The sequence below is a fragment of the Ursus americanus genome, chromosome 25 (genome assembly GCF_024610735.1).
Source record: "Ursus americanus isolate L20-20 chromosome 25, mUrsAme1.1.p, whole genome shotgun sequence".
In the NCBI taxonomy this organism is placed as follows: domain Eukaryota; kingdom Metazoa; phylum Chordata; class Mammalia; order Carnivora; family Ursidae; genus Ursus; species Ursus americanus.
In genome coordinates this window covers 1561909-1586528 of record NC_142151.1, presented here as the reverse complement: position 1 = coordinate 1586528, position 24620 = coordinate 1561909, and the positions used below count along the sequence as shown (strand labels likewise).

The following is a 24620-nucleotide window of genomic DNA, read 5'->3' as shown; positions in this document are numbered from 1 at the left end:
TGCTGCTACCCTCTCCCACAACCATCCACAAGCAAGCCTTATGACCCGTTAGTGGGTCAGGATCAGCATTAAAAAACAATACAGAACCAAATCAAACAATCCTGCAATGGACTATGAATAGAATGAAGCAGAATAAAATTCATTAAAGTGCACAGTGGCATAATCAGAGTTAAGTATTAGTCCTTACAGCTTTTAGTTGTGTCTATATATGTTTATTGAGTCCTAATGAAACATGTATATTCTTTTGCAGGTGTGGTCCAAAGTTTGAAAAACAATGATCTTGGCTTTTCCCATGACACCGGTAGTGGGAGTCAGTCACAAAGGGTCATTTTTTCCTGGCTCTCTCCTTACTGCCACTTTAAAGAGCCAAGGCTTCTGAAAATTAAAGGACAGACCCTATTATAGAAACTGTTGAAACAGGAGTAATCCCATTTATCCTTTTCATTTGCAGAGGGTACTCTTTTGACAAATGAACTTTTCTGTTCTCAAAGTTAAAATAAGAGAACCTAACCAGAAAACCAATAAAAAAAGTCAATGACAATGAAGGGTTGGCTTTTTGAAAAGATAAACAAAATTGACAAGCCTGTCCTATACTAATTCGGAAAAACAGAAGACTCAAATAAGTAAAATCAGAAAGAGGAGACGTTACAACTGATACCACAGAAATACAAAGGATCATGAGAAGCTACTGGGTATAATTATACACTAGCAAGCTGGATAACCTAGAAGAATTTAACACAGTCCTAAAAACATATAACATACCAAGACTGAATCATGAAGACAGAGAAAATCTGAATAGACCAATACTAAGTAAGGACAGTGAATCAGTAATCAAAACCCTTCCCAAACAGAAAAGTCCAGGACCAGATGGCTTCATTGGTGAATTCCACCTAACATTTAAAGAAGAATTAGCAGCAATCCTTCTCAAACTCTTCCAAAATATTAAACAGGAGGGAATACTGCCAAACTTATTTTACAAGGACAATGTTACCCTGATAACCACAGCCAGATAAGGACATGACAAGAAAAGAAAATTACAGACCAATATCCCTGATGAACACAGATGCAAAAATGCTCAACAAAATACTAGCAAACCCAGTTCAACAGCACATTAAAACAATCATTCACCACAAGTAAGTGGGATTTATCCCTGGGATACAGGATGTTTCAGTATACAAAAATCAATAAATGATACGCCACATGAACAGAATGACAGATAAAAATTATGTGATCTCAAGGGATGCGGAGAAAGCATTTGACAAAGTGTAACACCCTTTCATGATAAAAACACTCAACAGACTGGGTTACAGAGTAACATATCTCAGTACAAGAAAGACCATATACAACAAACCCACAGCCAACATCATTCTCAAAGGTGAAAGGTTGAAAACTTTTCCTCTCAGATTTGGAACGCAAGGATACCCACTCTCACCACTCCTATTCAACAAAGTACTAGAAGTCCTAGCCAGAGTAATCATGTAAGAAAAGAATAAAAGGCATCCAAATAAGAAAGGAATAAAACTGTCTTTGTTTGAAGATGATATGACCTTACATTAGAAAATCCTAGACTAGACTCCACTGAAATACAACCAGAACTAATCAGTAATTCAGTAAAATTGCAGGATACAAAATCAACACATAGAAAGCAATTGTTTCTATACATTAACAAAAGATCTGAAAAAGTAAAGAAAACAATCCCATTCACACTAACATCAAAAAAATACTTAGGAATAAATGTAATCAAGGAAGTGAAAGATCAACACACTGAAAACTACAAGACCTTGATAAAAGAAACTGAAGAAGACACAAACAAATGGAAAGATATCCATGTTTGTGGATCGAAGAATTAATATTGTAAAAATGTCCATTATTACCCAAAACCACCTATAGATTCAATGCAATTTCTATCAAAATTCTAATGGTATTTTTCACAGAAACAGAAAAAAACAATCCTAAAATTTGTATGGAGCCACAAAAGACCCTGAATAGCTAATTAGGGCAATACTGAGAAAGAAGAACAAAGCCAGAGGAATCATACTTCCCGAATTCAAACTATATCACAAAGCTATAGTAATCAACATAGCATACGGTACTGGCATAAAAACAGACACACAGAACAATGGAACACCCAGAAATAAACCCCAGTTTGAGAAGGGAACCAAGCATACTTGATGGGGAAAGGACGGTCTCTTCTATAAATAGTGTTGGGAAAACTGGACAACCACATGCAGAATGAAATTGGACCTCTATCTCATACTGCTCACAAAAACGAGCTTGAAATGGATTAAAGATTTAAGTGTAAGGCCTGAAACCACAAAACTACAAGAAAACAGGGGAAAAGCCCCTTGACACTGGTCTCGGAAGTGATTTCCTAGATATGACAGCAAAAGCACAAGCAATAGAGGCAAAATCTATAGAAGTGGGACTATATCAAAGTAAAAAGCTTCTGCACAGTAAAAGAAACAATCAACAAAACGAAAAGGCAATATTTCTCCCTACAGAATGGGAGAAAATATTTGCAAATCATATATCCGACAAGGGGTTCATATCCAAATATATACAGAACTCATACAACTCAACAGCAAAAAAACTAACAACCTGATTAAAAAATGGGCAGATCTGAAGAGACAGTTTTCCAAAAAAGACATGCAAATGTCCAACGAGTAGATGAAAAGGTGCTCAACATTACTAGTCATTAGGGAAATGCAAATCAAAACTACAGGATATCCCCTCACACCACTTATAATAGCTATCATCAAAAAGAGAAGAATTAAGTGTTGGTAATGGTGTGGAGAAAAGGGAACCCTAATGAACCTCTGGTGGGAATGTAAATTGGTGCAGCCCCTATGGACAACAGTATGGAGGTTTCACAATAAATGAAAACTAGAACTACCATATGATCCAGCAATCCCACTTCTGGGTAGATACTCAAATTGAAAATCAGGATCTTGTAGAGTTATCTGCACTCCCATGTTCATGACAGCATTACAACAGCTAAAATATGGAAATAACCTTAAGTGTCTGTCAGGGAATGAATGGATAAAAAAGATGTGGTACATATACACAAGAGAATATTATTCAGCTATGAGAAAGAAGGAAATCCTACCATTTGTAATAACTTGGATGGACCCTGAAGGCACTATGCTAAGTGAAGTTAAGTCAGATAGTGAAAGACAAACTCTGTATGATCTCACTTGTATGTGGAATCTAAAAATAAGCAACTCAGAGAAACAGAGAGCAGAATGGTGGTTGCCAGGGTTAAGGGGTGGGGAACATGATGAGATACTGGTCAAAGGGTACAGACTTCCAGATATAAGATTAATAAGCTCAGGGATCTAATGTATGGCTTGGTTAACCATACTGCATTATATACCTGAATGTTGCTAAGAAAATGGACCTTCAAAGTTCTCACCACAGGGGCACCTGAGTGGCTCAGTCAGCTGGGCATCTGACTCTTAATTTCGGCTTGGGTTGTGATCGCAGGGTCATGAGATCGAGCCCTGAACTGGACTCTGCTCAGCGGAGCAGGGCAGGGAGGGGGTCTGCTTGAGATTCTCTCTCTCCCTCCCCCCCACTCGCGGGCACACATATGTGCGTGCTCTCTCCCAAAGAAAGACAGAAAGACAGACAGACAGAAAGAGATCTTTAAAAAAAGAAAAAATTCTCACCACAAAAAAGGATTAAGAACTATGTGATAGGATGGAGATGGTACGTAATACTATGATGGTAACCATTTTACAGTTTTTATATAAAAGTATAAATCAGCACACTGTACACCTTAAACTTACATACTGTTATGTGTCGATTGTATCTCAATAAAGTAGGGGAAAAAAGGGGAGGGTGTAAAAGTCAAAGGAAATAAAGGTGAGATGGCCTTCTTTCTTTTTCAGAGATGGTGCTCTGATGACTACATCCTTCCTCTTTTCCTCCAAAGTGACTGACTTCTGTCTTCTTTTACCCGTACCCTGCCTCCCAACGCTGACTAAATCTTTTAGAAAAATATAGTCTATGGATTTCATAATTTCAAATAATAGTCATATCCATAGCATATTTTTCTGAAACAGAATTTCCCACTAGCTATTGGCACTTAACCAGAACTCAGAGACACTACATCTATTGTCGGGAACACTGATAGCCAAAGGACTATCAATCTCACTGCTGATTTCTCTATGAGGGGAGTTGAATCATGGGTTATTTTTTTCAACTTAGATACAATCTCTTTTTACAATCTGTAATAAACCATTTCATTTTTGTGAATTTTTTAAAAAAGATTTTATTTATTTATTAGGGAGAGAGAGCACAAGCAAGGAGAGCAGCAGAGGGAGAAGGTTCCCCACTGAGCAGGGAGCCTGACGCCGGCCGCGATCCCAGGACCCTGGGAGTGTGACCTAAGCCTAAGGCAGATGCTTAACTGACTGAGCCCCAGGCACCCTCACTTTTGTGAATTTTGGCTAAGATAAAATGTAATTAGGGCAAGACAAAATTTATTAGTGCTTGGATCATATACTACTCTTTTGTCTGTTTGTATCTTATTCTTTAAAGAATGCTCCTTCCTCCTCCATGTGATCCTGATGGGCCATCAACCGTGTGGCCTAGCATTATCCACCACAGGAATAAACATATGACCCATAGAGGTCAGGCTATCCCCTTTCCTTCCAGCCCACTCCAGGATACAGCCTGTGGCTAAGTCAGGCTAACCAGAGCCATTCTGGGGGATGCTCAGGGATGGTGAGACAGAAGGGGCAGCCCTTCTCTGAGAATGCTATCTACAAGGAAGATACAAATCTAATGCTTCAACTTTAACCTGACTTGGGTTTCTATTATTTACAACCAAGTCTTGTTTATTATCGTATCAGAAAACTATAGTTATAGTTACTTTCATTCCTTTCTTCTATTTTTTTCCTGCATTAGTTTGCTTTTTTCTACTAAAGTAGAATCCCAGGTTTTAAAATATAACTCAATAGGCTAAACTCCAGGGAGCCCTCCTTGAATTCTGCTATAGTATCCTAAATTAATAAAGAAAAGAGGCTTAGGTTTCAAAACAAGTCCCAAACCTAACCAAAAGGCAATTTTCAAGAAAAGTCCAGGAAATTGTTTTCTCTAAAAATGCAGTATAATGTGATGGAAGGAACATGAGCACTGAAGTCAGATCTCAGTTTAAATACTGTCTCAACCACTCAATAGCCATGTGAACTATTTAGCATTTTGAAACATGTTTCTTCATGAGGAATATGAAGATAATGCTCACAGGGTGAGATAAGTGAATGAGAGGTCACATTATGTGTTGCAGGTACTCAGTTAATGTATCTCCTCAAACCCCTTCCCAAGCTCAACTTGATGGTACTTTTTGCTTCTTAGATTAATAACAAAAAGAGCTAACTTTTATCTAATATTTACCACGTGCCAGATACTATCATAACTATTGGGGCACCTGGGTGGCACAGCGGTTAAGCGTCAGCCTTCGGCTCAGGGCATGATCCCGGCGTTCTGGGATCGAGCCCCACATCAGGCTCCTCCGCTATGAGCCTGCTTCTTCCTCTCCCACTCCCCCTGCTTGTGTTCCCTCTCTCGCTGGCTGTCTCTGTCTCTGTCAAAAAAAAAAAAAAAAAGATACTATCATAACTATTATAACATCTCCCAGCTCATTTAGTCCTCAGAACTCAATATGGTAGATATTGTTACTCTCCACCTTTCTCCAGGTGAGGCACAGAAGGGTTAAGCAACCTGCCCAAAGTGTCCCCTACTCCGTAAATCTCACAGAGGATTGAACCTAGGCAGCTTGCCCCCAAGTCTATACCTTTAGTCACTACATTATGATGCCTGTCTGAGTGAGTGCATACAGCCACGCTAATGTTATAAACTAACCACAAATTATGGTTGATTCTGTCAAGCCACTGATTTTAGACGGTCTAAATAAATTGAATCTTAAATACGGGAGTGACTGGAAAAGAAACTGAAGGGAAACAAATGACTGAAGGGCAAGCTGAAGGCATAATGGGCCACAACCCATTCATTCAACAGCTCACTGAATGCTGTCATAGGACAGGTGCTAATCTAAGCACTGAGAATGTTCCAGTCGAGAAGACAGACTAGTTTCTGCTTGGATAGAGCAGACAAGGTGTGAATAAGTATCAGGTAGTGCTGAGTACCACAGATCAGGAGGTCTGCAAATGCCTCTCTGAGGAGGGGCTATGGAAACAAAGCTGTGAATGACAAGAAGCGCACCCTGTGAAGATCAGGGGACAGTGCATTCCAGGAGAGGGGACAGCTAGTGCAAAGTCCTAAGGTAGCAGCGGCCTAATCAGGTTTATGAAATGGAAAGAAACCAGTGTGGCAGGCGTACAGCGAGCTAAGGGACAGCTGGCAGCAGAGAGGAAATGTAGGCCAGGGTAGACAAGCGAAGCTCTCAGCCTGAGCAGATTCTATTTGTACTGCAGCAGACAGTAAGAGTACAAAGCAGGAGGCTGGAAAGATCTGATTTACATCTTTTAAGATCCCTCTGTTGCTTTGTGGAAGCAGACTGTAGGGGGCAATGGTGGAGGCAGGGAGACCAGTAGTCCCGGTGGAAGATGCAGAGGGTGGTCAGGGTAGTACTTGAAGAGACAGAGCGCAGTGGACTGTTTCAGGCTTGTCATTACTGATGGAGGCCCTTCACAGACCACCTTAGCAGGTAGTGGGTTTTCTCTCCTTTAGATGACAGGGAAAGACTTGACGTACTGTCTGATTTAGAGTCCTTGTCTTAAGAGTTGGCAGCAGTTGAAAATAAGCTAGTATTTGGCGAGAGAAAGAGGAGCTTACTTTAGGGCAGACTGCATCCTTTTAAAAGAGCTGAAGGGAAGACTAATTAGGGACAAGGGTAAAACATGGATATTTCTCTGAAGAGTAAGATTCTCAATTTGCCAGTGTGGAGCTGACACGGGCCCGGAGTCACTAATCCCAGAATGTCTGACCTGGAAGGGATCCCAGAGGTCATTTAGTACAAACCAGCACTTACTAGTTTTGTATGAACTTGAACAAGGAACTTACGACTTCTCTGAATTTGCTTTCCTGATTTGTAAAATTGCAATAATAAAACTAGTTACTGTATAGGGCTGTTGTGAGGACAGAAGGACATGATATGTGTTAGAAGGCCTACCACAGTGCCTGAGTTACTTCTTTTCTCCTACAAACGACCTATGACTTCCCTGTCTTTTTCTTATCTGAGTCCCTTCAGTTAGATTTCTGAGTGACACAGTAATGTGGATAAATAACAGACTAAAACTTCAGGATTCCTAAAATTCCATTCTTTTCTCTAGTTCACCTGTCCTTTGTGGAGGGGCTGAGTTGATGAAAGGTTCATTTGGGTTAGAATTTGGGGAGCTGGTTTAGATCCGCTGTCTTCCCTGTCTCGGAGTCAACAACAATGCACTCAACAAGCTTGCCCTGCCTCGTCTGCTCCCAATGTCATGGACATTCTCATCTGAGCTCCTGCCTTTCTCTTGCCTGGTATGCCATCTCTTCCTCCACTGAGACATTTTATACTTCTCTCTCGCAAGCTAGCTTAAGGTCAGTTCAGTCATTCCTAAAAACCGGGGAGCTTCACTGATGTCTTCCTCCTTTGAACTTCTGCAAAGTTAGAATCTATATTTTGTGCTTAGTGAAATAAGTCAAGCAGAGAAAGACAACTATCATATGATTTCTCTCATCTATGGAACATAAGAACTAGGAAGATCGGTAGGGGAAGAAAGGGATAAAGAAAGGGGGGGTAATCAGAAGGGGGAATGAAACATGAGAGACTATGGACCCTGAGAAACAAACTGAGGGCTTCAGAGGGGAGGGGGTGGGGGAATGGGATAGGCTGGTGATGGGTAGTAAGGAGGGCACGTATTGCATGGTGCACTGGGTGTTATACACAACTAATGAATCATCGAGCCTTACATCGGAAACCGGGGATGTACTGTATGGTGACTAACATAATAAAAAATCATTATTATAAAAAAAAAAAAAGAATCTATATTTTGTCTCTTAGCCTTAATTATACACTCTCCATCATCTGTTGTTGCTCCATGTGCCCTTGTCTTATCATGCCCATCGGAATGTAAGCTCCTTGAGTAACATTTTACATTTCATCTGTATCCTCAAGAGAATGTGGTAAAGATGAGTACACAATCTATGGCAAAAATACTTGGGGACCTATTGGCTGGAACTTGAAGGATCTTCTTTCCAGACAGACTTCAGTAAAAGGCTAACTAAAATAATCCGAGCATTAAGGACAGTTAAAAGACACTGGGTAGGCTCCATATGCCAACCCCTATCCTTGGGGATCAGAGGCATTACCGAAAGAGCAGTTGTGTGGGAATGGTGCAAGAAAAAATCTGATACCTAAAAATACACTTTTGTTATCTAGACAACTGTCTTAACTCTTCCCTCACAGGGTGGTGCTTTTTATTAAAGTTACAAAAGGCAGGTACCATCATGGAAAGAGTTAGCTTTTCTCAGTTCATCACTTTGGCTCCTTTGTTGCTACTTCTGACAGGGCTACCTATTTATCCATTATTAGCAGAGCCTGGATGACTGACGTGACTATTTCCTAATCACATGGTGTCCCTCTTCTATGTGACATCATCTTACTGTCTCCTCAGTCAAAAATTACCTACCAATGTAGTAATGGATGTACAATATTGTGATTTATAAGACATATGTATCAGAAAACCAAATATATTTCTCATATACATTTGGTCTAGGTCCACAGTTCCTAAGTCAGCTCCAAACCCTTGGAATTCCCTAGATAAAGGTGTCTTTTGTTGTAATAATTAAGGTTACTTTTAGACCCCACCCAAGGGCAGGGGCTGGTTGCCAGGAGGACGAACCATGGGATTAGAGGGTACCCCATTTCAGGGTACCCCACAACTCTCCAGGGAAGAGGGCTGGAGATTGAATCAAATAATGGCCAATGACTTAGTCAAACATGACTGCAACGAAAGCCTCCATAAAAACCCAAGAGGATGGGGTTTGCAGAATTTCCGGGCTGGTGAACACGTCGAGTTGCAGGGAGAGCAGTGTCCCTGGGGAGGTGCCCTATGGAAGCTCTACACCCTTTCTCCAGGTCTTGTCCTATGCATCTCTTTGTGTGGCTGTTGATTTGTATCTTTTATCATATTCTTTAGTAAACTGGTAAACCTAAGTGTCTTCCTGAGTTCTGTGAGCCACTCCAGCCAATAACAAGAACCTAAGGAAGAGGTCGTTGGAACCTCCAATCTGTGGCTGGTAGGTCAGAAGCACAAGTAACAGCCTGGGGCTTGTGACTGGTGTCTAAAGTGAGGGGCAGTCTTCTAGGCCTGAGCCCTTAACCTGTGGAATCTGATGCTATTTCTGGGCAGAGTAGACAGTGTCAGAATTCAGCTGAATTCCTGTATACCCTGTTGGTGTCAGAGAATTGCTTGGTGTTGTGGGGCGGGGGGGGGGGGGGGGAGGGGGGGAGGGACTCCCTTGATCCCTACATTGGAATTGGTTCTGGGAATCCAAAAAGAGGTCACATAATGCCACCTCTGTGAGGATGCCTATTAATCTAAGTCTTTTCATTACTTTTGAATCAGTAAGACTGCCTCTCATGAAGTTCCTTCAGCACTCCACAGGAATAAGTATAGTAATCATCAACGTTTTTGGTGACCTTTTCGATTACTCTTAAAGAGTTTTCAAATGGCAGGCATGCCAGCCTGCCTGTGTCTATCAGGCTTTGTCATCTATTTGTATAATTCCCCACCTTCTGCTCCATTAAGGCCTTTCTGTTATGAAAACAATACATGCCATGAAAGGCCAGGGCTTGAACGCTGCTGCAGTAAATTAGATTTAGATCCTGTGCAACAAGCTCTCAATTCATCAGAAAGATGCTGATGCTAGAGAGAGATGGGCGTAATTTGGTCATCCTCCAGAAGCAAAGTCTGAGAACCCAGGCGGCATGAGATCTAGTTTTAATTTGCTGTCATTGATCTGTGGCAAGAGATAGGACTTCTACAGATCTGTGATTTCCCCTTCTCTAAAGTAAGGACAAAAAAAGCCTCATCCTCTTTGTGTCCCTTTTATTTTAAGATCCCACCCTGAGCTAAGAAACAAGTGTCTGTGAAGCCAGGGAAGTGATTTGGGTAAACACATGCCATTCTCATTACCATCATTGCTGAGTAATGCTATGCTACAGCCTGGTGACTTTAGGGAAATATTTATAAGAAAGAGTCTCAGAGAAAAAAACAAAGTGTAGAGCAAGATGGATGGGAAGGGTTTAGGCGAGGCAGAAAAAATGTATATATAAGAATGCAGTAAGAGGCCCTAAGATCAGCTCACATGGAAAACAGTGTCCCTAGGTCCAGTTTCTAAGTATGGCCTCAAGTGCAAACAGGCTTACCGTCCTCAATGTCATAGGCGTAGGCCGAGAGGCGCAGGGTGGTGGCGCAGTACTCGCATTTGAAGCAGCTCCGATGGAAGAACTTGCCCTCAGCACTCAGCCTTTCCATCACGTAGACCCGCTTCCGGCAGAAATAGCACGTGTCGCTGCCTCCCAAGTTCTGTGGGAACTCCTTTTTTATTGAGCCCTGTAATGGGGGGGGGGGCAGTGGGAGGCATGTCAGGGCAACGATTCTCAGGCTCACCTCCAAGAGGTGTACAACCCTCGCCATATGTGAAACTAACCCTCACTAAGCGAATTTGCTTTGAGACAGACTAAGATGGCTCACTTTGCTCTTGGCTCTCCCAAAAAACAGCGGCACTAGTGCAGTGACTGTCAAATGTGCCTTCTATGCAGCAAGCAGCAGGAGCTGGGTTCTGAACTGATGTTAATCAACAGTCGAGAGGAAACCCCAGTTGGTTTTACAGAATTTCACAACAATCAAACCAAATTATTTCGACAGAATTCTGTTTTGAAGGTAGCATGAAAATCTCTCTTCAGTGTTCACATGGTTCTACATGGATACGGGTTCCCTGGACTCTAGAGCAATCACTTTCAGAGATACTAAGTACGTTTTCCACACAACATTCTAAACAACCATTCAGTCCTAGAAATTTAGTTACAAAATTTAGACAACCTAAAAAAAAAATTACCACATGGCATATATTGGCTACATAATGCTAAGCTAAGCTACTTAGAATTAACCAGGTTTATTTACCACAGCTGTGCTATATCTAGATAGACAGTGCCCTTAACACATCTCTTACCAGTTCCTTCTTGTCTAGAAGGGTTTTGGGCTGTTCTTTCCTTTGAAGCTGATTGGCTATCTGCTCAGCCAATGAGCTCACTCCGCCCGTGTACATCTTTATATACTTCTATTGGTTGGAGATTATAAAGTGACCAGAATGAAGGGAAATGAGAAGGAAAAAAATAAATAAATTAAGAAGACAGGGAAAAAAATCTTTGAAAGGTATAAAATGAATACAAGGTGCAGCAGCAAACCATGCCAACACAGTGCCCACAAGCAGGGAAACTCGGTGGTAAGAAAAACGGGTGTCATTGTCCACACAAATGTACCAGCATTGGTAAGAATAATGGCTGCAGGAATAATTAAGTTCAGTAAGGGAGAACTTAGTCTTTCATGTCGTTTCAGAATATATAGTTCAGGGAGGTGGGAAGACAGGATGGATACAAATATAGAACAGAATAAGAAGGGCCCATATCCTAGTGACTCAAACTCCATTTAAAGAATTCAAGAGGAACAACTCCTACCAAGACAGCAGATGTCCAGATGAACAGCCTGTTTCAAGTTGGGTCTGAGGAGGGCTTGGGAAGTTATTTCCTCACTTACAAAGAAACCAAGCTCACTCTCGCAAGGCTGACTCTTCACTTGGGTAAAATATGCCAACTGCCTAGTATTACTAGTGATGCTCACCTTCCTCCTATTAACGCTTTGCTCATAACCCCTGTCATACGCATCAAATATTCCTGAGTTTTATCTGGAAGAATCCTTCTCGGCCCCTTCTCCCTGTTGATATTTATGTGTTCTGTCCAGGCACTAAGGCTAAAACCTTCTAGACAGGGCTGGACTTCTTAAACATGGCCGCAGGAGGCTAACACCTGCAGCCATGCAGACAAGTGGCTCGGTACAGTCTTGGGAAATCAGAATGCGTTTTTAGTCCAGGAGGGATTATTTTTTCATAGGATGAAAAAAGAGAAAAAAAAATCCAACCAATTCAATCCTCTTTCTAGCAAGGTGGAAGAAATAACAAGAAACTACCAAATTTCAATTGTAAGCCTTCCTGCTAGGCAGCCTAGCTTTGAGCCTGTCCCCAAGGAATGAGGTCAAAGCCTTGCTGGCCATCCTTTAGAGACAGTCACCCTTCCACGTGGAGATGGTCAGGACACCCCGTGTGTGCAACACTCCTCTCGTAAACTGTGCAATAGGACAGCTGCCTGCCTAGTTTGAGGGGTCCTGACTCTCATTCTGACTGAGAAACACACCAGGGCAGTCGTCTTGGGGATGTCCACAACCCAGTTAGAAAGTGGTTTCAGTGCACAACACACAAAGCCATGTGTAAGAGAATTGCTGGCCTGGGCAACAGCATGCCCTGGGCTGGGCAAGGACAAACAAGAGAATTGCTCTGGGGGAAAACTAACTCCATGTGAACTCTATGAGAATAACAGAAGCACAAATGAGCAAACAATTCTCCAAGGTTCCGCTGGAACTGAGGAGTCAATTCTATTTTTCAATTTAAAATAAGGAGATTTCCAAGGACTGGTGCCACTTGCTCATTAACTCCACAGCTAACACCCATTAATAGTCAAGAAAAACAAGTGGTTCTAAGATCTAAACCTTCTTTAGCTTAGAGGTATCAGGGAAGCTTACGCCTGGAACAGACTGGCACCAGGCAGAGAGGAGCAGATCGTTTAACAGCCGACACTGAGGGTGCAGAAAATTGCACTTCATTCTGCAGAAAGTGAGAGCATAGGCCAGATGTCACACATGAGGCTGGGATCCCGAGCAAGCCCTGGGTCCTCACTGCCCAGCCAGGACCCTTCCCTCCCACCAGGAACCAGCATCCTCAGCAAATACAGCCCAGGGCTGCCCGCGTGCAAAGGCACTGGTCACACCAAGTCCTCAGCGATGTGGTAATATTGACAAGCATCACCCCCGAGAGAGGTGGAGACTCAAGTTCTATTTTTTCTGGCATGAAAAGCAGATGGTTTCCTTCTCCCCACTCTTAAGAAACAGTCTAAATGTAGCAATTGTTGGACTTACACTTTTGCCACCACACAGGCATATGCTTCCGCACAAGTACTGCATAGACCGCTCGAGAACAGGAAACATAAACAGAAAGGGCAAAAAGACCTGCCAATCGCTCTCTAAACTACTCTATAGCTGGATCAGTTCCATTGTAGGAAATAGCAGGGCTCATTCTTCAAATGATTACAGTTCAAGAGGCACCCAGAATACTGCATAATCACCACTCCACTTAGGAGATTTAATTACACTATGGTTCATATTTTGTAATACATATTAATATGAAGACGTTTGGAATTTAAAAAGCTCATGGCTGAAAAACATTTATTATTATTTGATATAGTTGAAATACAATAAAAGTGGGTTTGACAGAATTTGATGCAATGAAAGCTAGCAGCCTCTGTAACTTTGGTGTAAGCCTACAGACCTCACATGCAAAACAGACAGACACACACACACGTGGATTCCCACAGGAGACAGGCCAAAGTCACGAGCTCTGCAATCTCGTTGGGCCACATAACATTTGTGTAGGTAAACTGGGGAGAGGCTGAAGAGGAAAGAGCTTTGCCACGTTCCAGGCTGTGCTACCTGTCGGAGGGAGTCAGAGGAGGGAGAGGCGGGGCGGTTGGAGGAGCGGAGACTAAGAGAAAGCTCCCACTGGTCAACAAAAAAACGACGAGAAGGTTCAGGCTCTGGCTACAAAATACAAGATGGAGAAAAAAAAGAAATCAAAGGAAACGTTAAATAAAAAGTTACACACTAAACTGAATATAGGGAATTTGGGAGTTTAAGACCTTTATCTAAATAATAAATGAAGTAAAGAAATATTCTTAGTTCCCGAAAGCATGAATGGCTCACTCAAGGCTTCCATTTTGCCTTTAGCACACCCTTGCCTCATGCTGACAGTGAAGCTCGCTCTAGAGCATGGTCACTGTTGTTGTGAGCCTCCTCTGAAAGCCTTGTCTTCTCTTGTTTGGTGGTTTTACTCAGTCCACCCCAAGTGGAAAGTGCTGCGAGCCAGGAGGGGGCAGAGGGCAGAGGTGGCGTGCTGTTCACACACGCTCTTTATGCTCTGCAGAGCCCCTCACTGGCTTGAGCTGGGACTTCTCCTGGGCGGGAGGAGGTTCTACCACCTTACAAACAGTGAACAGAGATAGCAGATCTAGAGTGAAACTGACCCCTTCTCCATAAAGGCCAGAAAGGTGGTTGCTAGTGCTCAGAGAAACTCTGCCTGTCAGGGAGCCAGCCACATCCCAGCAAGGAGCAGGAGAGAACATCCCAAGTCCTCTGCAGGCTGCGTGCAGCGTGTGTAACAGAAGTAAGCCGGGATCTGTCGTGGTCCATGCAGCCAGGAACCATCCAGGCCCCAGGGAGGGCAAAGCGGGCTGAGAGCTCTGGCAAGTCGTGACTGCTTAGTTTCCTACCAGGCGCAGGGTGAAGTACTTGCAGAGCAGAGGGACGAGGTACTGTCATGGTAAGAGACCTCTAGCTCCAAGCAGATCCACTGCACCCCAGTTCAGCGCCCCCACTAACTTCATAGCTTTAACGGGTAGCAACGTGGAATGTAGCCACCCCTGCTCCAGACGCTCAGCTAGCTCACTGGCCCTCAGCTCAGCCCACGGGGCAGGCCCAGAAACACAGGCCCAAGGTGGGGGATCTCTGTAGAGGAGTACCACCCATCAGAGAGAAACAAGACAGAAGGCAGCTCCCTCAGAGATGGCAAAGCAGTGAAGCTGATGGGAAGACTGGGGGTGGGAAGGTGAGGGAGCAGGTGAGTGCACAGGGAAGATTATGGAATAGTGGAGAGAAAATCCTGGAAGAGAACATAAACATAAACCCTTAAAGGTAGCTAGACAGGAACCCTGCCGTGAAGAATCCGGAAACCAGCTCACTGGGAAAATGCTACCTTTCCTTCTGGGCATTGCAGCCCCAGACATCTGATAGCTTCTCCCTGCCCATCTCTCCTTTTCCTCAACATACTTCCCTCTGTTCTTCGCTTAGGCACTGTTTCATGAAAAATCATCAGGACCTCATTAAATATGCATTCCCTGAAATGTACGGCTTGCCCTTCTCCACGAAAATGCCCAGTTTTCTTTTTGAGAGGAATACAGCCTGGGAAGAAGAAAGAAAGAAGCTAGGCACACCCAGGGCTCGTGGGAAGCAGCAGCCCCAGCAGAAGGGAAGGAAGCAGAGCAAGGCTGTGCGTGAGGAGATGAAAGGGTTGCCCTCTTTCCACCTCTGCCCTGGTCTCTTCTCCCTCACCCAGCACCGATCCACGTGTGATCCTGGCAGCACACAGACCACCTGCTTCTCGCGTGGTAATAGGGCCTAAGGAGACAGCACTAACTTCCTTAGCCAGAGAGCAAAAGCAGAAAGAGAGGTACGAATAAAAGAAAAAGGCCCATGTGAAATTAAGAAATGATTCTTCACTCTTACTGCAGAGCTATACCCACTCAGGGACTGGGTTTAAGGTAACAATAACCACCCAAAAAGTTTCATTAAATAAGCAGACTTTTTAAAATGGGCATCTCTGCTATTTGTCAAAAAATATGATGGCCAGGTGTAATCAGTAATTCCCCCTTCAGGGGAATGAAGCATGAGAGACTATGGACTCTGAGAAACAAACTGAGGGCTTCAGAGGGGAGGGCGGTGGGGGAATGGGATAGGCTGGTGATGGGTAGTAAGGAGGGCACGTATTGCATGGTGCACTGGGTGTTATACGCAACTAATGAATCATCGAACTTTACATCAGAAACCATGGATGTACTGTACAGTGACTAACATAATATAATAAAAAAATATTATTACCAAAAAAAAAAGTAATTCCCCCTTCAGTTTTTCAGAAAAGAGTAGCTAAATCTTTTCATTATGCACCCCCATTTTGTCACCACCTTCCGTCCCCTCCATCTTCTTCAGACTTGCAAAATTCCCACACCAGTAAGAGCTCTGGCTCTCTCAGCATTTCTACCTCTAGACCCCTGTATGTCAAAAGATAGAAGCAAATGCCACCTGCTTACTGATCTGAATGCCGGGCAGAATGATGCTTTTCTGTGAGTGCTATTTACATGGGTCAACGCAGTTAGCAACAAGAATTCTTGCTCTTGGCTGGGTGACAAGAGTGTGCACAAAGCAAGGGGAGCAGGGACCAACCCCACCTTCCCTCTGCCCCTCCACCACAGCGTGCCCCATCTGTTTGGCCCTCAGCATCCCATGCCAGGTTCATGCTCTTTTACCCTCTCATGGTGGGAACTCTGCTTGCCACGGCTGTCGGCATCAAGATCCCTGTACGTCTGTTGGCAACAAAGTAGAAACTTAAGCTCCATTCAAATGTTCTCTGTGGACCTACTAAGTGACACTGCCAGAAATTCAGAATTCATTTCAACACATATCCCCTACCCCTTACAGATCCCCACCCCAGGTAACCACAATCCCATCTATATCAAATCCCATGACCCTAGGACAGCTCTCTGTCCAGCACTCTGTCCATCTGGCCTCCAGTGAGGTCAGCCACATATATAAAGAACTATAGTTAGTACCAAAGTGGAACAAACATATTTCTTTCACACAGTGGCACAAGATCAGAGGCATTAAATGGAAGGCTTAATAGGAGAGGCCGGTTAGGAGGGTGAAGCTTTCCACAACAAGATATTAGAAAGGAAAGGTGGGGAGATGGAAACTGGCTGAACAAATGGCCATTACAACAGCCCAGAGGAAACTCTGGGGAATGGTCCCTGAACAGGAACACGGGACCAAAGCATTATTTGTTAAAGGGAGATGTGGACAACGACTGGAAGCATTTTCAGTCAACAGACAGGAATATGTACGTGACAAGGATGGAAATCCTGAAGACAGGCATATGGCTGCCTCCACAGACCTGAGGAAACCACTGTCAGCAATCACGTGGGGAAAGGAAGGCTACTCTTATCACTCTTTGGATTATTGCTGAGGGTTCAGCTTATGGCCGTGTCCTGGTGGAAAAACTAATCCAAAGCCTATAATGTGGCCTATGAGCATATTGTCTCCACAGGCAGGATGAGGCCAGAGCTTGGGCTCAAGTCACACCACCCAGATTCAACTCCTGGCTCCATTACTTACTGTGTGAACTTGTACCAAGGACTTGGCCTCCCTACCCTATGCCTCAGTCTCCTCATCTGTAAAATGGAGGCAATGATAGTACCTGTCTTGTAGGATTATTGTGAGAATTGGCTGAGATAACACAGCAAGAACTAAGAATACCACCTGGATCTAAGTGTTGGTTCTTATGTAGAGACGAGGCACAGCGTAATCACTAAACCTACAGTGGCTCAGTTCTTAGACCCGGGAACACAGTGTGGGTCTTTAACAATCAGAACATTACTAGGGGTCACCTTTTAAATAGGCCACCTTAGTTGAGAAAATGTCTTTCCATAGTTCCTGCCTTTAAAATTAGTATTTTATTTTATAGGGATATCCTACAAAGGTCAATTATATTCTATAAATATACTTTATGTAAGTATGCTTGTTGTCCTCTTTAATCATGTCTGTGGTTAAATGCTCTATAAAGCATTTTTCAAACGATCTGCCTAGAGTGTGAGTGGGGTAGATAAGAAGGTCAGGTGTTTGCTGGCACAAGCTGGATAAGCAAGAAGCAGGGCTCTCAAAATCAGAAGGAACTAAACTCATAAAGTGAGGTCCTATAAAAGGCTTCCAAAAGCCCATCTTATAAATTATATCTCCTTGGGTAGCAAGACAAAAATGGCTGCTTTAAATGAGGTTATAAAAAAACGTGTTGCTCTCAAGGGCTTTTGGACCTTGCATCTGTGACAAATATAGTTCTAGTCTGCGCTTGCATAGTTGTTTTCTTATGATGTGGGGCTAGATTAAACTAGCCAGGGTTTGAATGTATTATGTGCTATCCTGGGGTCTGATTGGGAATTGTTTATTTGTAGCAATAAGGTTGCTTTCTGCTACTAATGGTCTTAATGTTTTTTAATTGTTAGCTCTGAAAAGAGGGAATCCTGATTTGGCTTCTAACCTAGCCACCTACACAGGCAGGCAGGCAGGCAGGCAAGCAGGCAGGAAGACCGAGACGAGAACCATGGCACATGCAGAGAAGATCACCTGCTGGCTGCCAGGCGCCCCACAGGGAGGTGGAGTAGGGGGAGGGGAGAGTGTGATCACTTTTTTGGGGCAGGTCCGAGAACACTCCTTTTCCCGTCGCTTTTACACCAATGGACACAAACAGAGAGAACATTGGTGAAACAGGGGCCGCGTTTAGGGTGGTTCTGGAAGGATTAAGAGCATTCGCCAAAGCCATCCCTCCCGTGCCTCTCCATTCTCCACTGCAATGGCTCTATGGTCAGGGAGGATAGCTTATCAGTGGGCGGCTGGCCTCCTGGCCATTCTGGCACTGTCTGGTAAGTGCAGACCACATGGGTAATCTCTGCAGCTGGTCTTGAGGGCAGAACTCGCAGTGTAACACTTTCTAAATGCCAGGGATCAAGGATATATTCTTTGTTGGTTTTATCAGGGCAGTTGAGGATAGAAGAAATGAGCTCGGATGTAGGTGGAGACAAAGGGCACACAGGCCAACCATCACGAGGGGAGGGTGGAGATGCCTCCCAAGGGCTTAGTCACCTGTATACCCACCAGCAGCAAAGCGGCACTCTCCCTGAGGGCCCGCCCAAGACAACACCCTCCCATGGCTTCCCTCTCCCCTCTCCTCAGCCCCTCGAGCACACTTAAAAGGTTCTGGAAAACCACCAGGGAAATACAAGAAGATACAGGAAACAGAATATAAGTACATCTGTCACTACCGCACACCGTATATATCCATGGATTATTTCCCTGTTTTGCCCCCTCTCCATCGTATTCCTTTCCTGTGAACCTGTGATTTAGAGAGCTCTTCGGTACTTAAGAAACAATTACTTATTTCTAGGCCACAGGGAACCCTGCATTTCCTCACGCTGAGAATGACCATGTGGGGCAGCACACAGGGGAAGCCTGGGAGGGAGAAAAAGCTGTGGAGGATGTGAGGCCAGGGGAAACAGCCCCACTGTTTGTTCCAACCTCTCATGACAATTTACTTCAAACCAATGCTGGTTAATGTGCAGAGTTTGTCTGCTGGCCGCATTTCTGAGATCAAAAGGCAGAAGGGTGGGGAGGGAAGAGCCAAAGCGTTTACACAGGAAGGTAAAAAAGAGAAGTCACTGGCAAGCACAGTTGTTATTCATTTTCCCTCTTCCATACCACGACCTAAGTTAAAACTGATCCTTGCGCCAACTCAGCCACCATTGATGGCATTCCTTGCCACACCCTCCTGCTTCCATCCAAACCTCCTCAAGGAAAACAAGAAGTGAGTCACGGTAAGGTACCGCTGGGAAGCCCCTGATTCCTACAGGGAGCGAAAGAAGGCCTCGGTCAGGCTGAGTCAGCAGCAGAGGCCCACTGCAGTGCACCACCGGAGTTCCTCTGTTCCCATGTTTCTGGAGCACCAGAATGTTCCTGTTCTCTCAGGAGACAAGTTTACAGGGCCAAGAATCATGATACCATCCCTGATTTAGTGTTGAGGAAAAATTACGTGTAACTGTGACTTACAGTTCTTTCACAGCCAAGTAAATTTACAATTCCCAACTCTATACAGCAACGATCTAATAGGATTTTCATTGCTCATGGTTTTTCTCTTACCAAGATCTACCCAGATACTCTTTCCAACTGTAATCTCTGGTGCCCACTCCACAGAACCCAGGTTTGACTGCTGCCTGTAGAGCCTAGCAATATTCCACTTCTTTGACTGTGATCATAAATTACCCAGATGACAACCTAGCTGTTATGTCTCCATGTAGCACACCACGCAAGGTCAGAGGCTATCAGATGCTTCATAAATGGGAAACACAAGCAGGCCCACAAACACCAAGCTCCTGAAGCCCCTTCAGTACAGCTCCATCAGGTGATGAGCTGATGTGCCAGTCTTCACCAGGACAAGGCTTGGCTGAGCCAGGCTCCTCGGGTCACACTCACTACCCTTGAGACTTCCTGGCAAGCCAACCCAAAGCTGCTCTGGGCACGTGCCAGTTAAAGTCATCTGTTCGTGCACTACACGTATTACAACTGACTTCCCTCCGCATTGCTCCTATCTCAGGTGACCTTGATGAATACTGTCAGAATCTAGAATTTGGGGGAATCTAGTTTAGAGTTCATTTCTCCTTTAGCAGATCCTCGACCAAAAATTACCTTTCAAATCATACACTCCACCTAGACTTCAAGGCAAAGGGTTAGAAAATAAAATGCATTTTCCAATGAGTTTTATTTGTTTGTTTTCCAGAAGACCTCCTCCAAACCCAGAGAAAGAAGCAGCTTGGCTTCTGTTGTGAGTTTGGACATTGCTCCCCAGGTTCCAGCTCAGCCTCATGGGCCCTGCCTTTAACGTAGCATATTATTTAGAAGAGGTTAGAAAGGAAACTTTTGCCCTGCATATAATTCAAATAAAATCCACTTGCCACTCCCTAGCACCTCCCAGCAATAGCTGGCACTCTACAGCACAGGAAGAAATCGAGGGTCAGCTCGCCTGACCTCTCAGGATCTTAGTCCTAGATGATACCAAACCACAAGACAGAGTATCCAGGCTGCACTCACTAGAGCAGGAACTTGCTCAACTGTGACTTGGGAGAAAATACAGTTAGAGGCCCCAATCCTTCTGATGGATTTCCTATTATCAACCAGATGCCATCCCTCCACCCCCTTCTTTCTTTCTTATCCAATACTGCTTAGAACCAGCTTTCTAGGAGATCCCGTAAAAACTTTATTGAAAAATTTCAAGGAGTATTTTAAACGGAGATAAAACACCAAGAAAATTGCCCATTATCATCTTTGTCAAGGGTCTGAAACAAATAAAAATCATAGTTCGATATTTGTTGGCTAACATTTCCTATTTAACACGAAAGGCTCCACTGCTCCAATTCTCAGCCTTGCTGAGCTCAGGATTCTCCCTCCACTAGTTACAAGGACACATGTAAGCAAAAAGTCAGCTTGGGACAAAGGTTATGGTGGTAAAACTGGAGAAGCTAAGGTACCTGGCACAACTTCCCACAGAGCTTCAGCTACTTTCCACACCAAATTAACCACCTACTCTTTCAACTGATTACTCAAATCCCAAGGAGTTAAACAAATCATGCAATACTATCAGTACTGTCTGTTAAACGTTTCCCCAGAGCTGCTACTCAAATGAGTACAGAAGCTTCCTCTCCCTGGGAGCTGGGATTCTAAAGTGTCGGCCATAGCCCTGACTGGCTCAGAGGGATGAGTACGGTGCCAAGGCCCACGGAACCAGCACCCATTCTGGTCCCTGGGCAGCTCCTTTACCTGTTTCCACTGGGGAGTGGGAGCAGGGCGACCCTGCTCAGGTAGGCAGCAGGACGGCTGGCTGACCCCACGCTCTTGTGTCGGCTGTGACACACAGGCCAAGTATGGGTGGGGGACAGGACATGGAGACAAAACAAAATAAAATACATTAAGGTAGGGGAAGACACAAAAAAGATACTCATGGTGGACAGACACACATCTATGAGCCAGGAGTGGGGGCAGAGACAGAATTAATTCTTAGAAAGGTACATTTACAAAGGAAACAAAACACCCCACCCCACAAACCAAAAGCAAATGCAAAAGGAAAAAATGAAATCAGAAGCTGTAATTTTCACTTTCCTCTTCCCTAGCTCAATGCTCTGAACCTAAACTACTAATTCTGGTTTAGAAAACTAATCATTCTACTCAAAATGAGGAACACAAACTTCTCTTAGGGGTAAACTTCCTCGCATGGAGAGCATTCCAGACCTCCGGGGATGGGGCAGATCCCTCAGCTGCCAGAGCTGCCAGGCAACCTCAGATATCTACCAACGAATATCCGTATTCCTCTCTATGAGCCACAATACATATGACTGGAGTGTAAAAATTAACAACCAAAGGCTAAATGTGAGAAGTTAATTATGGCCAGACCCCAAGCAAAGTCAGTACCCCGCCTTACCCCTAGCCCTTAGAACACCGGCTGATATGTATGGAAAAGTTGAAGGAAGAGAGTGAAAGAATAAAAAGATGGTCTCCCTTTCCTTTGGATGTTCTCTCGGGTCATTAGGAAGTTTTATAAGAAACTTCTTGTGTTAATCTCCAAATCCCAGCACCTCCTCTTATAAGAAGTCTTAGTGACTTTCAGATAAGCAAGAGGAGAGACAAGACCTAACAAAGACATCTCAAGTCAAATGCTTCTGTCTAGCACTCTCAAGTTAGTATCCATGACGACTCTTTAAAATGTTCTTAACTCCTGACCTAGTTCAAGGATAGCCTATGAAAACCATCCACAACACACAAAAGAAGATTTATCACAAGAACATTTATTATCTCTGTACTTCATCATGAAAGAAAAGCAACAACAAAAACATCCAACACTAGAGGAAGAGTTAAGAAAAGCATGGTACACACATACTGGAAGATGCTTGTAGGGTCTGGAACAACATGGGAATATACCCCAAGTACGTGAACAAAGCAGAACAGAAAGTGTATATTCCAAATGACCTCAACTATGAAAACAAAAATGCACTGAAAACAGACTAGAAAGAAATACAACAAAATGTTAACAGAATTAGAAGTGTCTTGATTATCTTTATTATTCTCTCCAGCATCTTCCTCAATAAGCATCTACCTCTTTTATAATTCAAATATGTCTGCACATATGTGAGGATATAAATATGTATAGATATATATAAAACTTTAAATCTCTCTTCTGAATTTTTGCCATAGACACCTCAGACATGAATGGTGACGAGAAAGCAGTGCCGAAAGCATAGGAGGAGCTTATCAAATGCTTTTCTCTGCCACAGTCAGACAAGGAGAAAACCAGACACAGTCTTGGGCGCATGAATGCTCAGCTAAGACACACCCCATCCCACTTCATTTGACTGGGAAGATCCCTCCTTCCTACATGGCCAGACCAAGCGTGGGTGGGTGAGCTATGAAGTGAGGTTTACCTGTCTCCTCGTGCCAGTGGACTGTGGGGGAGCATTCTCTTCAAATTTGGCCAGCAGCTGGGTTGCCATGTACTTCACTTTGTTCTGATTGCCAAGGGCCACATCCATCCTCCTGTCTGTCAGAGTGCTCACCAGTGTGGGCCTTCCTCCTCTGTAGCCCCGGGGCGCGTCCTCCTGACAAACATTGACAGCCAGGAACCAGCTTCAGTTAGAGAAACGCCCCACAAATGTCCTTCCCTCAAAGAAGGGAGTATAGCCACTGCCTGGAATGGCGGCTGCTGTTTTTACTTCAGGTTAAGCTTAACAGCTCTCCTTAAGGTTCTAATGTCAAGATGCAGTCAGCAAGACTTTGGTGCGTGGGGCAGTATAAAGAGGTACTCGGACTTGGGCTGGTGTTGTCCTATGTCAGGAAAGCCACCACCCCCCGCCAAAAGTAAAATTCTAAAGAGAGGGGAAAGCACTAGTGCACGTGTGTGCGCCTTTAGATGCTCTCTAAAACCCTGAACAAAGTCAACAGCCCACTGAAAAAGCAGCTGCCCACAAAAACTCTCATAAAAATGAATATGAAAAGATCTAGCAATACCAATTTGGAAATTTATTTCAGCCAAAAAGGGCAATTCAGTATGACCATTCTAGCAAATCCCAGATAATTCTTACCTCTTCCGACTGACTAGTCTTTCTCCTCTTTCCAGCACCATCCAAGTCCTTTTCCTTTTTATCCTATACCAAGAAAGGAGGGAGACTGCATCATCCTAGTCACCATACCCCGCCTTTAGGTTTGTAGCAGGTCAAAAACCTCTTCCATTTACCTTGGGAGAACGCTTCCGAGAGATGGTCTGTCCAAGTTTGCTGAGGAAGGAGATGGGGGATTTGGTGCTGGCTATAAGAACTGCTTTCTCCTCGGCATTCAGGTCCAGGGCATCTGTGAACAGGAAGCAGTGCTGAGCACAGCCCTGGAGGGGGCTTCAAAGTACTGACCAGAACTACACTCCTTGCAGGTGGCTCATAGAACCCCAGAAAGCTCTAAAGGTTCATCTGCTCTGACAAAAGCAAGAGGAACTCAAGCACGAAATTCCACCAAGGAAATACACACTAAGGTATGGATGTCGAGATTTCTCTCTTCCATTCACGTTAACAGAACCAATTCTTTTTTTCCAATCCACTTCGGTCACAAAACCCTCCATTTTCGCTTTTCAAAAGTTGGAATCTGCCAATGATGTTAGTTACAAGAGACTGCTAAAGCCTCACCTTCCTAATAAAAATTTCAAGGTAGAGGGAGAAAGGGAGGAAGGGTATGTAGCTCTGGGTCACTGGCTTTGATCATGCAGACACCAGGGACTTAGGTGCACACAATGGGATGGCTCTCCCTAAACAGGTATACTGGTGTTAGAGTTGTGGATTCCTGTTCTAAGAACTGCATATCTGATCAGAAAAAGCCATGCAC

General features: G+C 43.9%; 1 protein-coding gene across 24 annotated transcripts in view; it reads right to left on the bottom strand.

Moving 5' to 3' along the window:
* MICAL3 (microtubule associated monooxygenase, calponin and LIM domain containing 3) overlaps positions 1-24620 on the bottom strand; it is a 199947-nt gene that overhangs the window by 74562 nt on the left and 100765 nt on the right. For 17 of the 24 annotated variants that reach the window (XM_087855444.1, XM_087855464.1, XM_087855447.1 and 14 more), the window contains exons 14-22: positions 23986-24098; positions 23834-23896; positions 23177-23350; positions 21522-21605; positions 18282-18380; positions 16415-16471; positions 13770-13877; positions 11185-11292; positions 10379-10565 (exon numbers count right to left, since the gene is read on the bottom strand). In XM_087855444.1, coding sequence (XP_087711570.1) covers positions 10379-10565; positions 11185-11292; positions 13770-13877; positions 16415-16471; positions 18282-18380; positions 21522-21605; positions 23177-23350; positions 23834-23896; positions 23986-24098 — 993 coding nt within the window. The remainder of the gene's footprint in view (positions 1-10378; positions 10566-11184; positions 11293-13769; positions 13878-16414; positions 16472-18281; positions 18381-21521; positions 21606-23176; positions 23351-23833; positions 23897-23985; positions 24099-24620) is intronic. The other 7 variants (XM_087855462.1, XM_087855463.1, XM_045775344.2 and 4 more) reach the window with 5 other exon arrangements.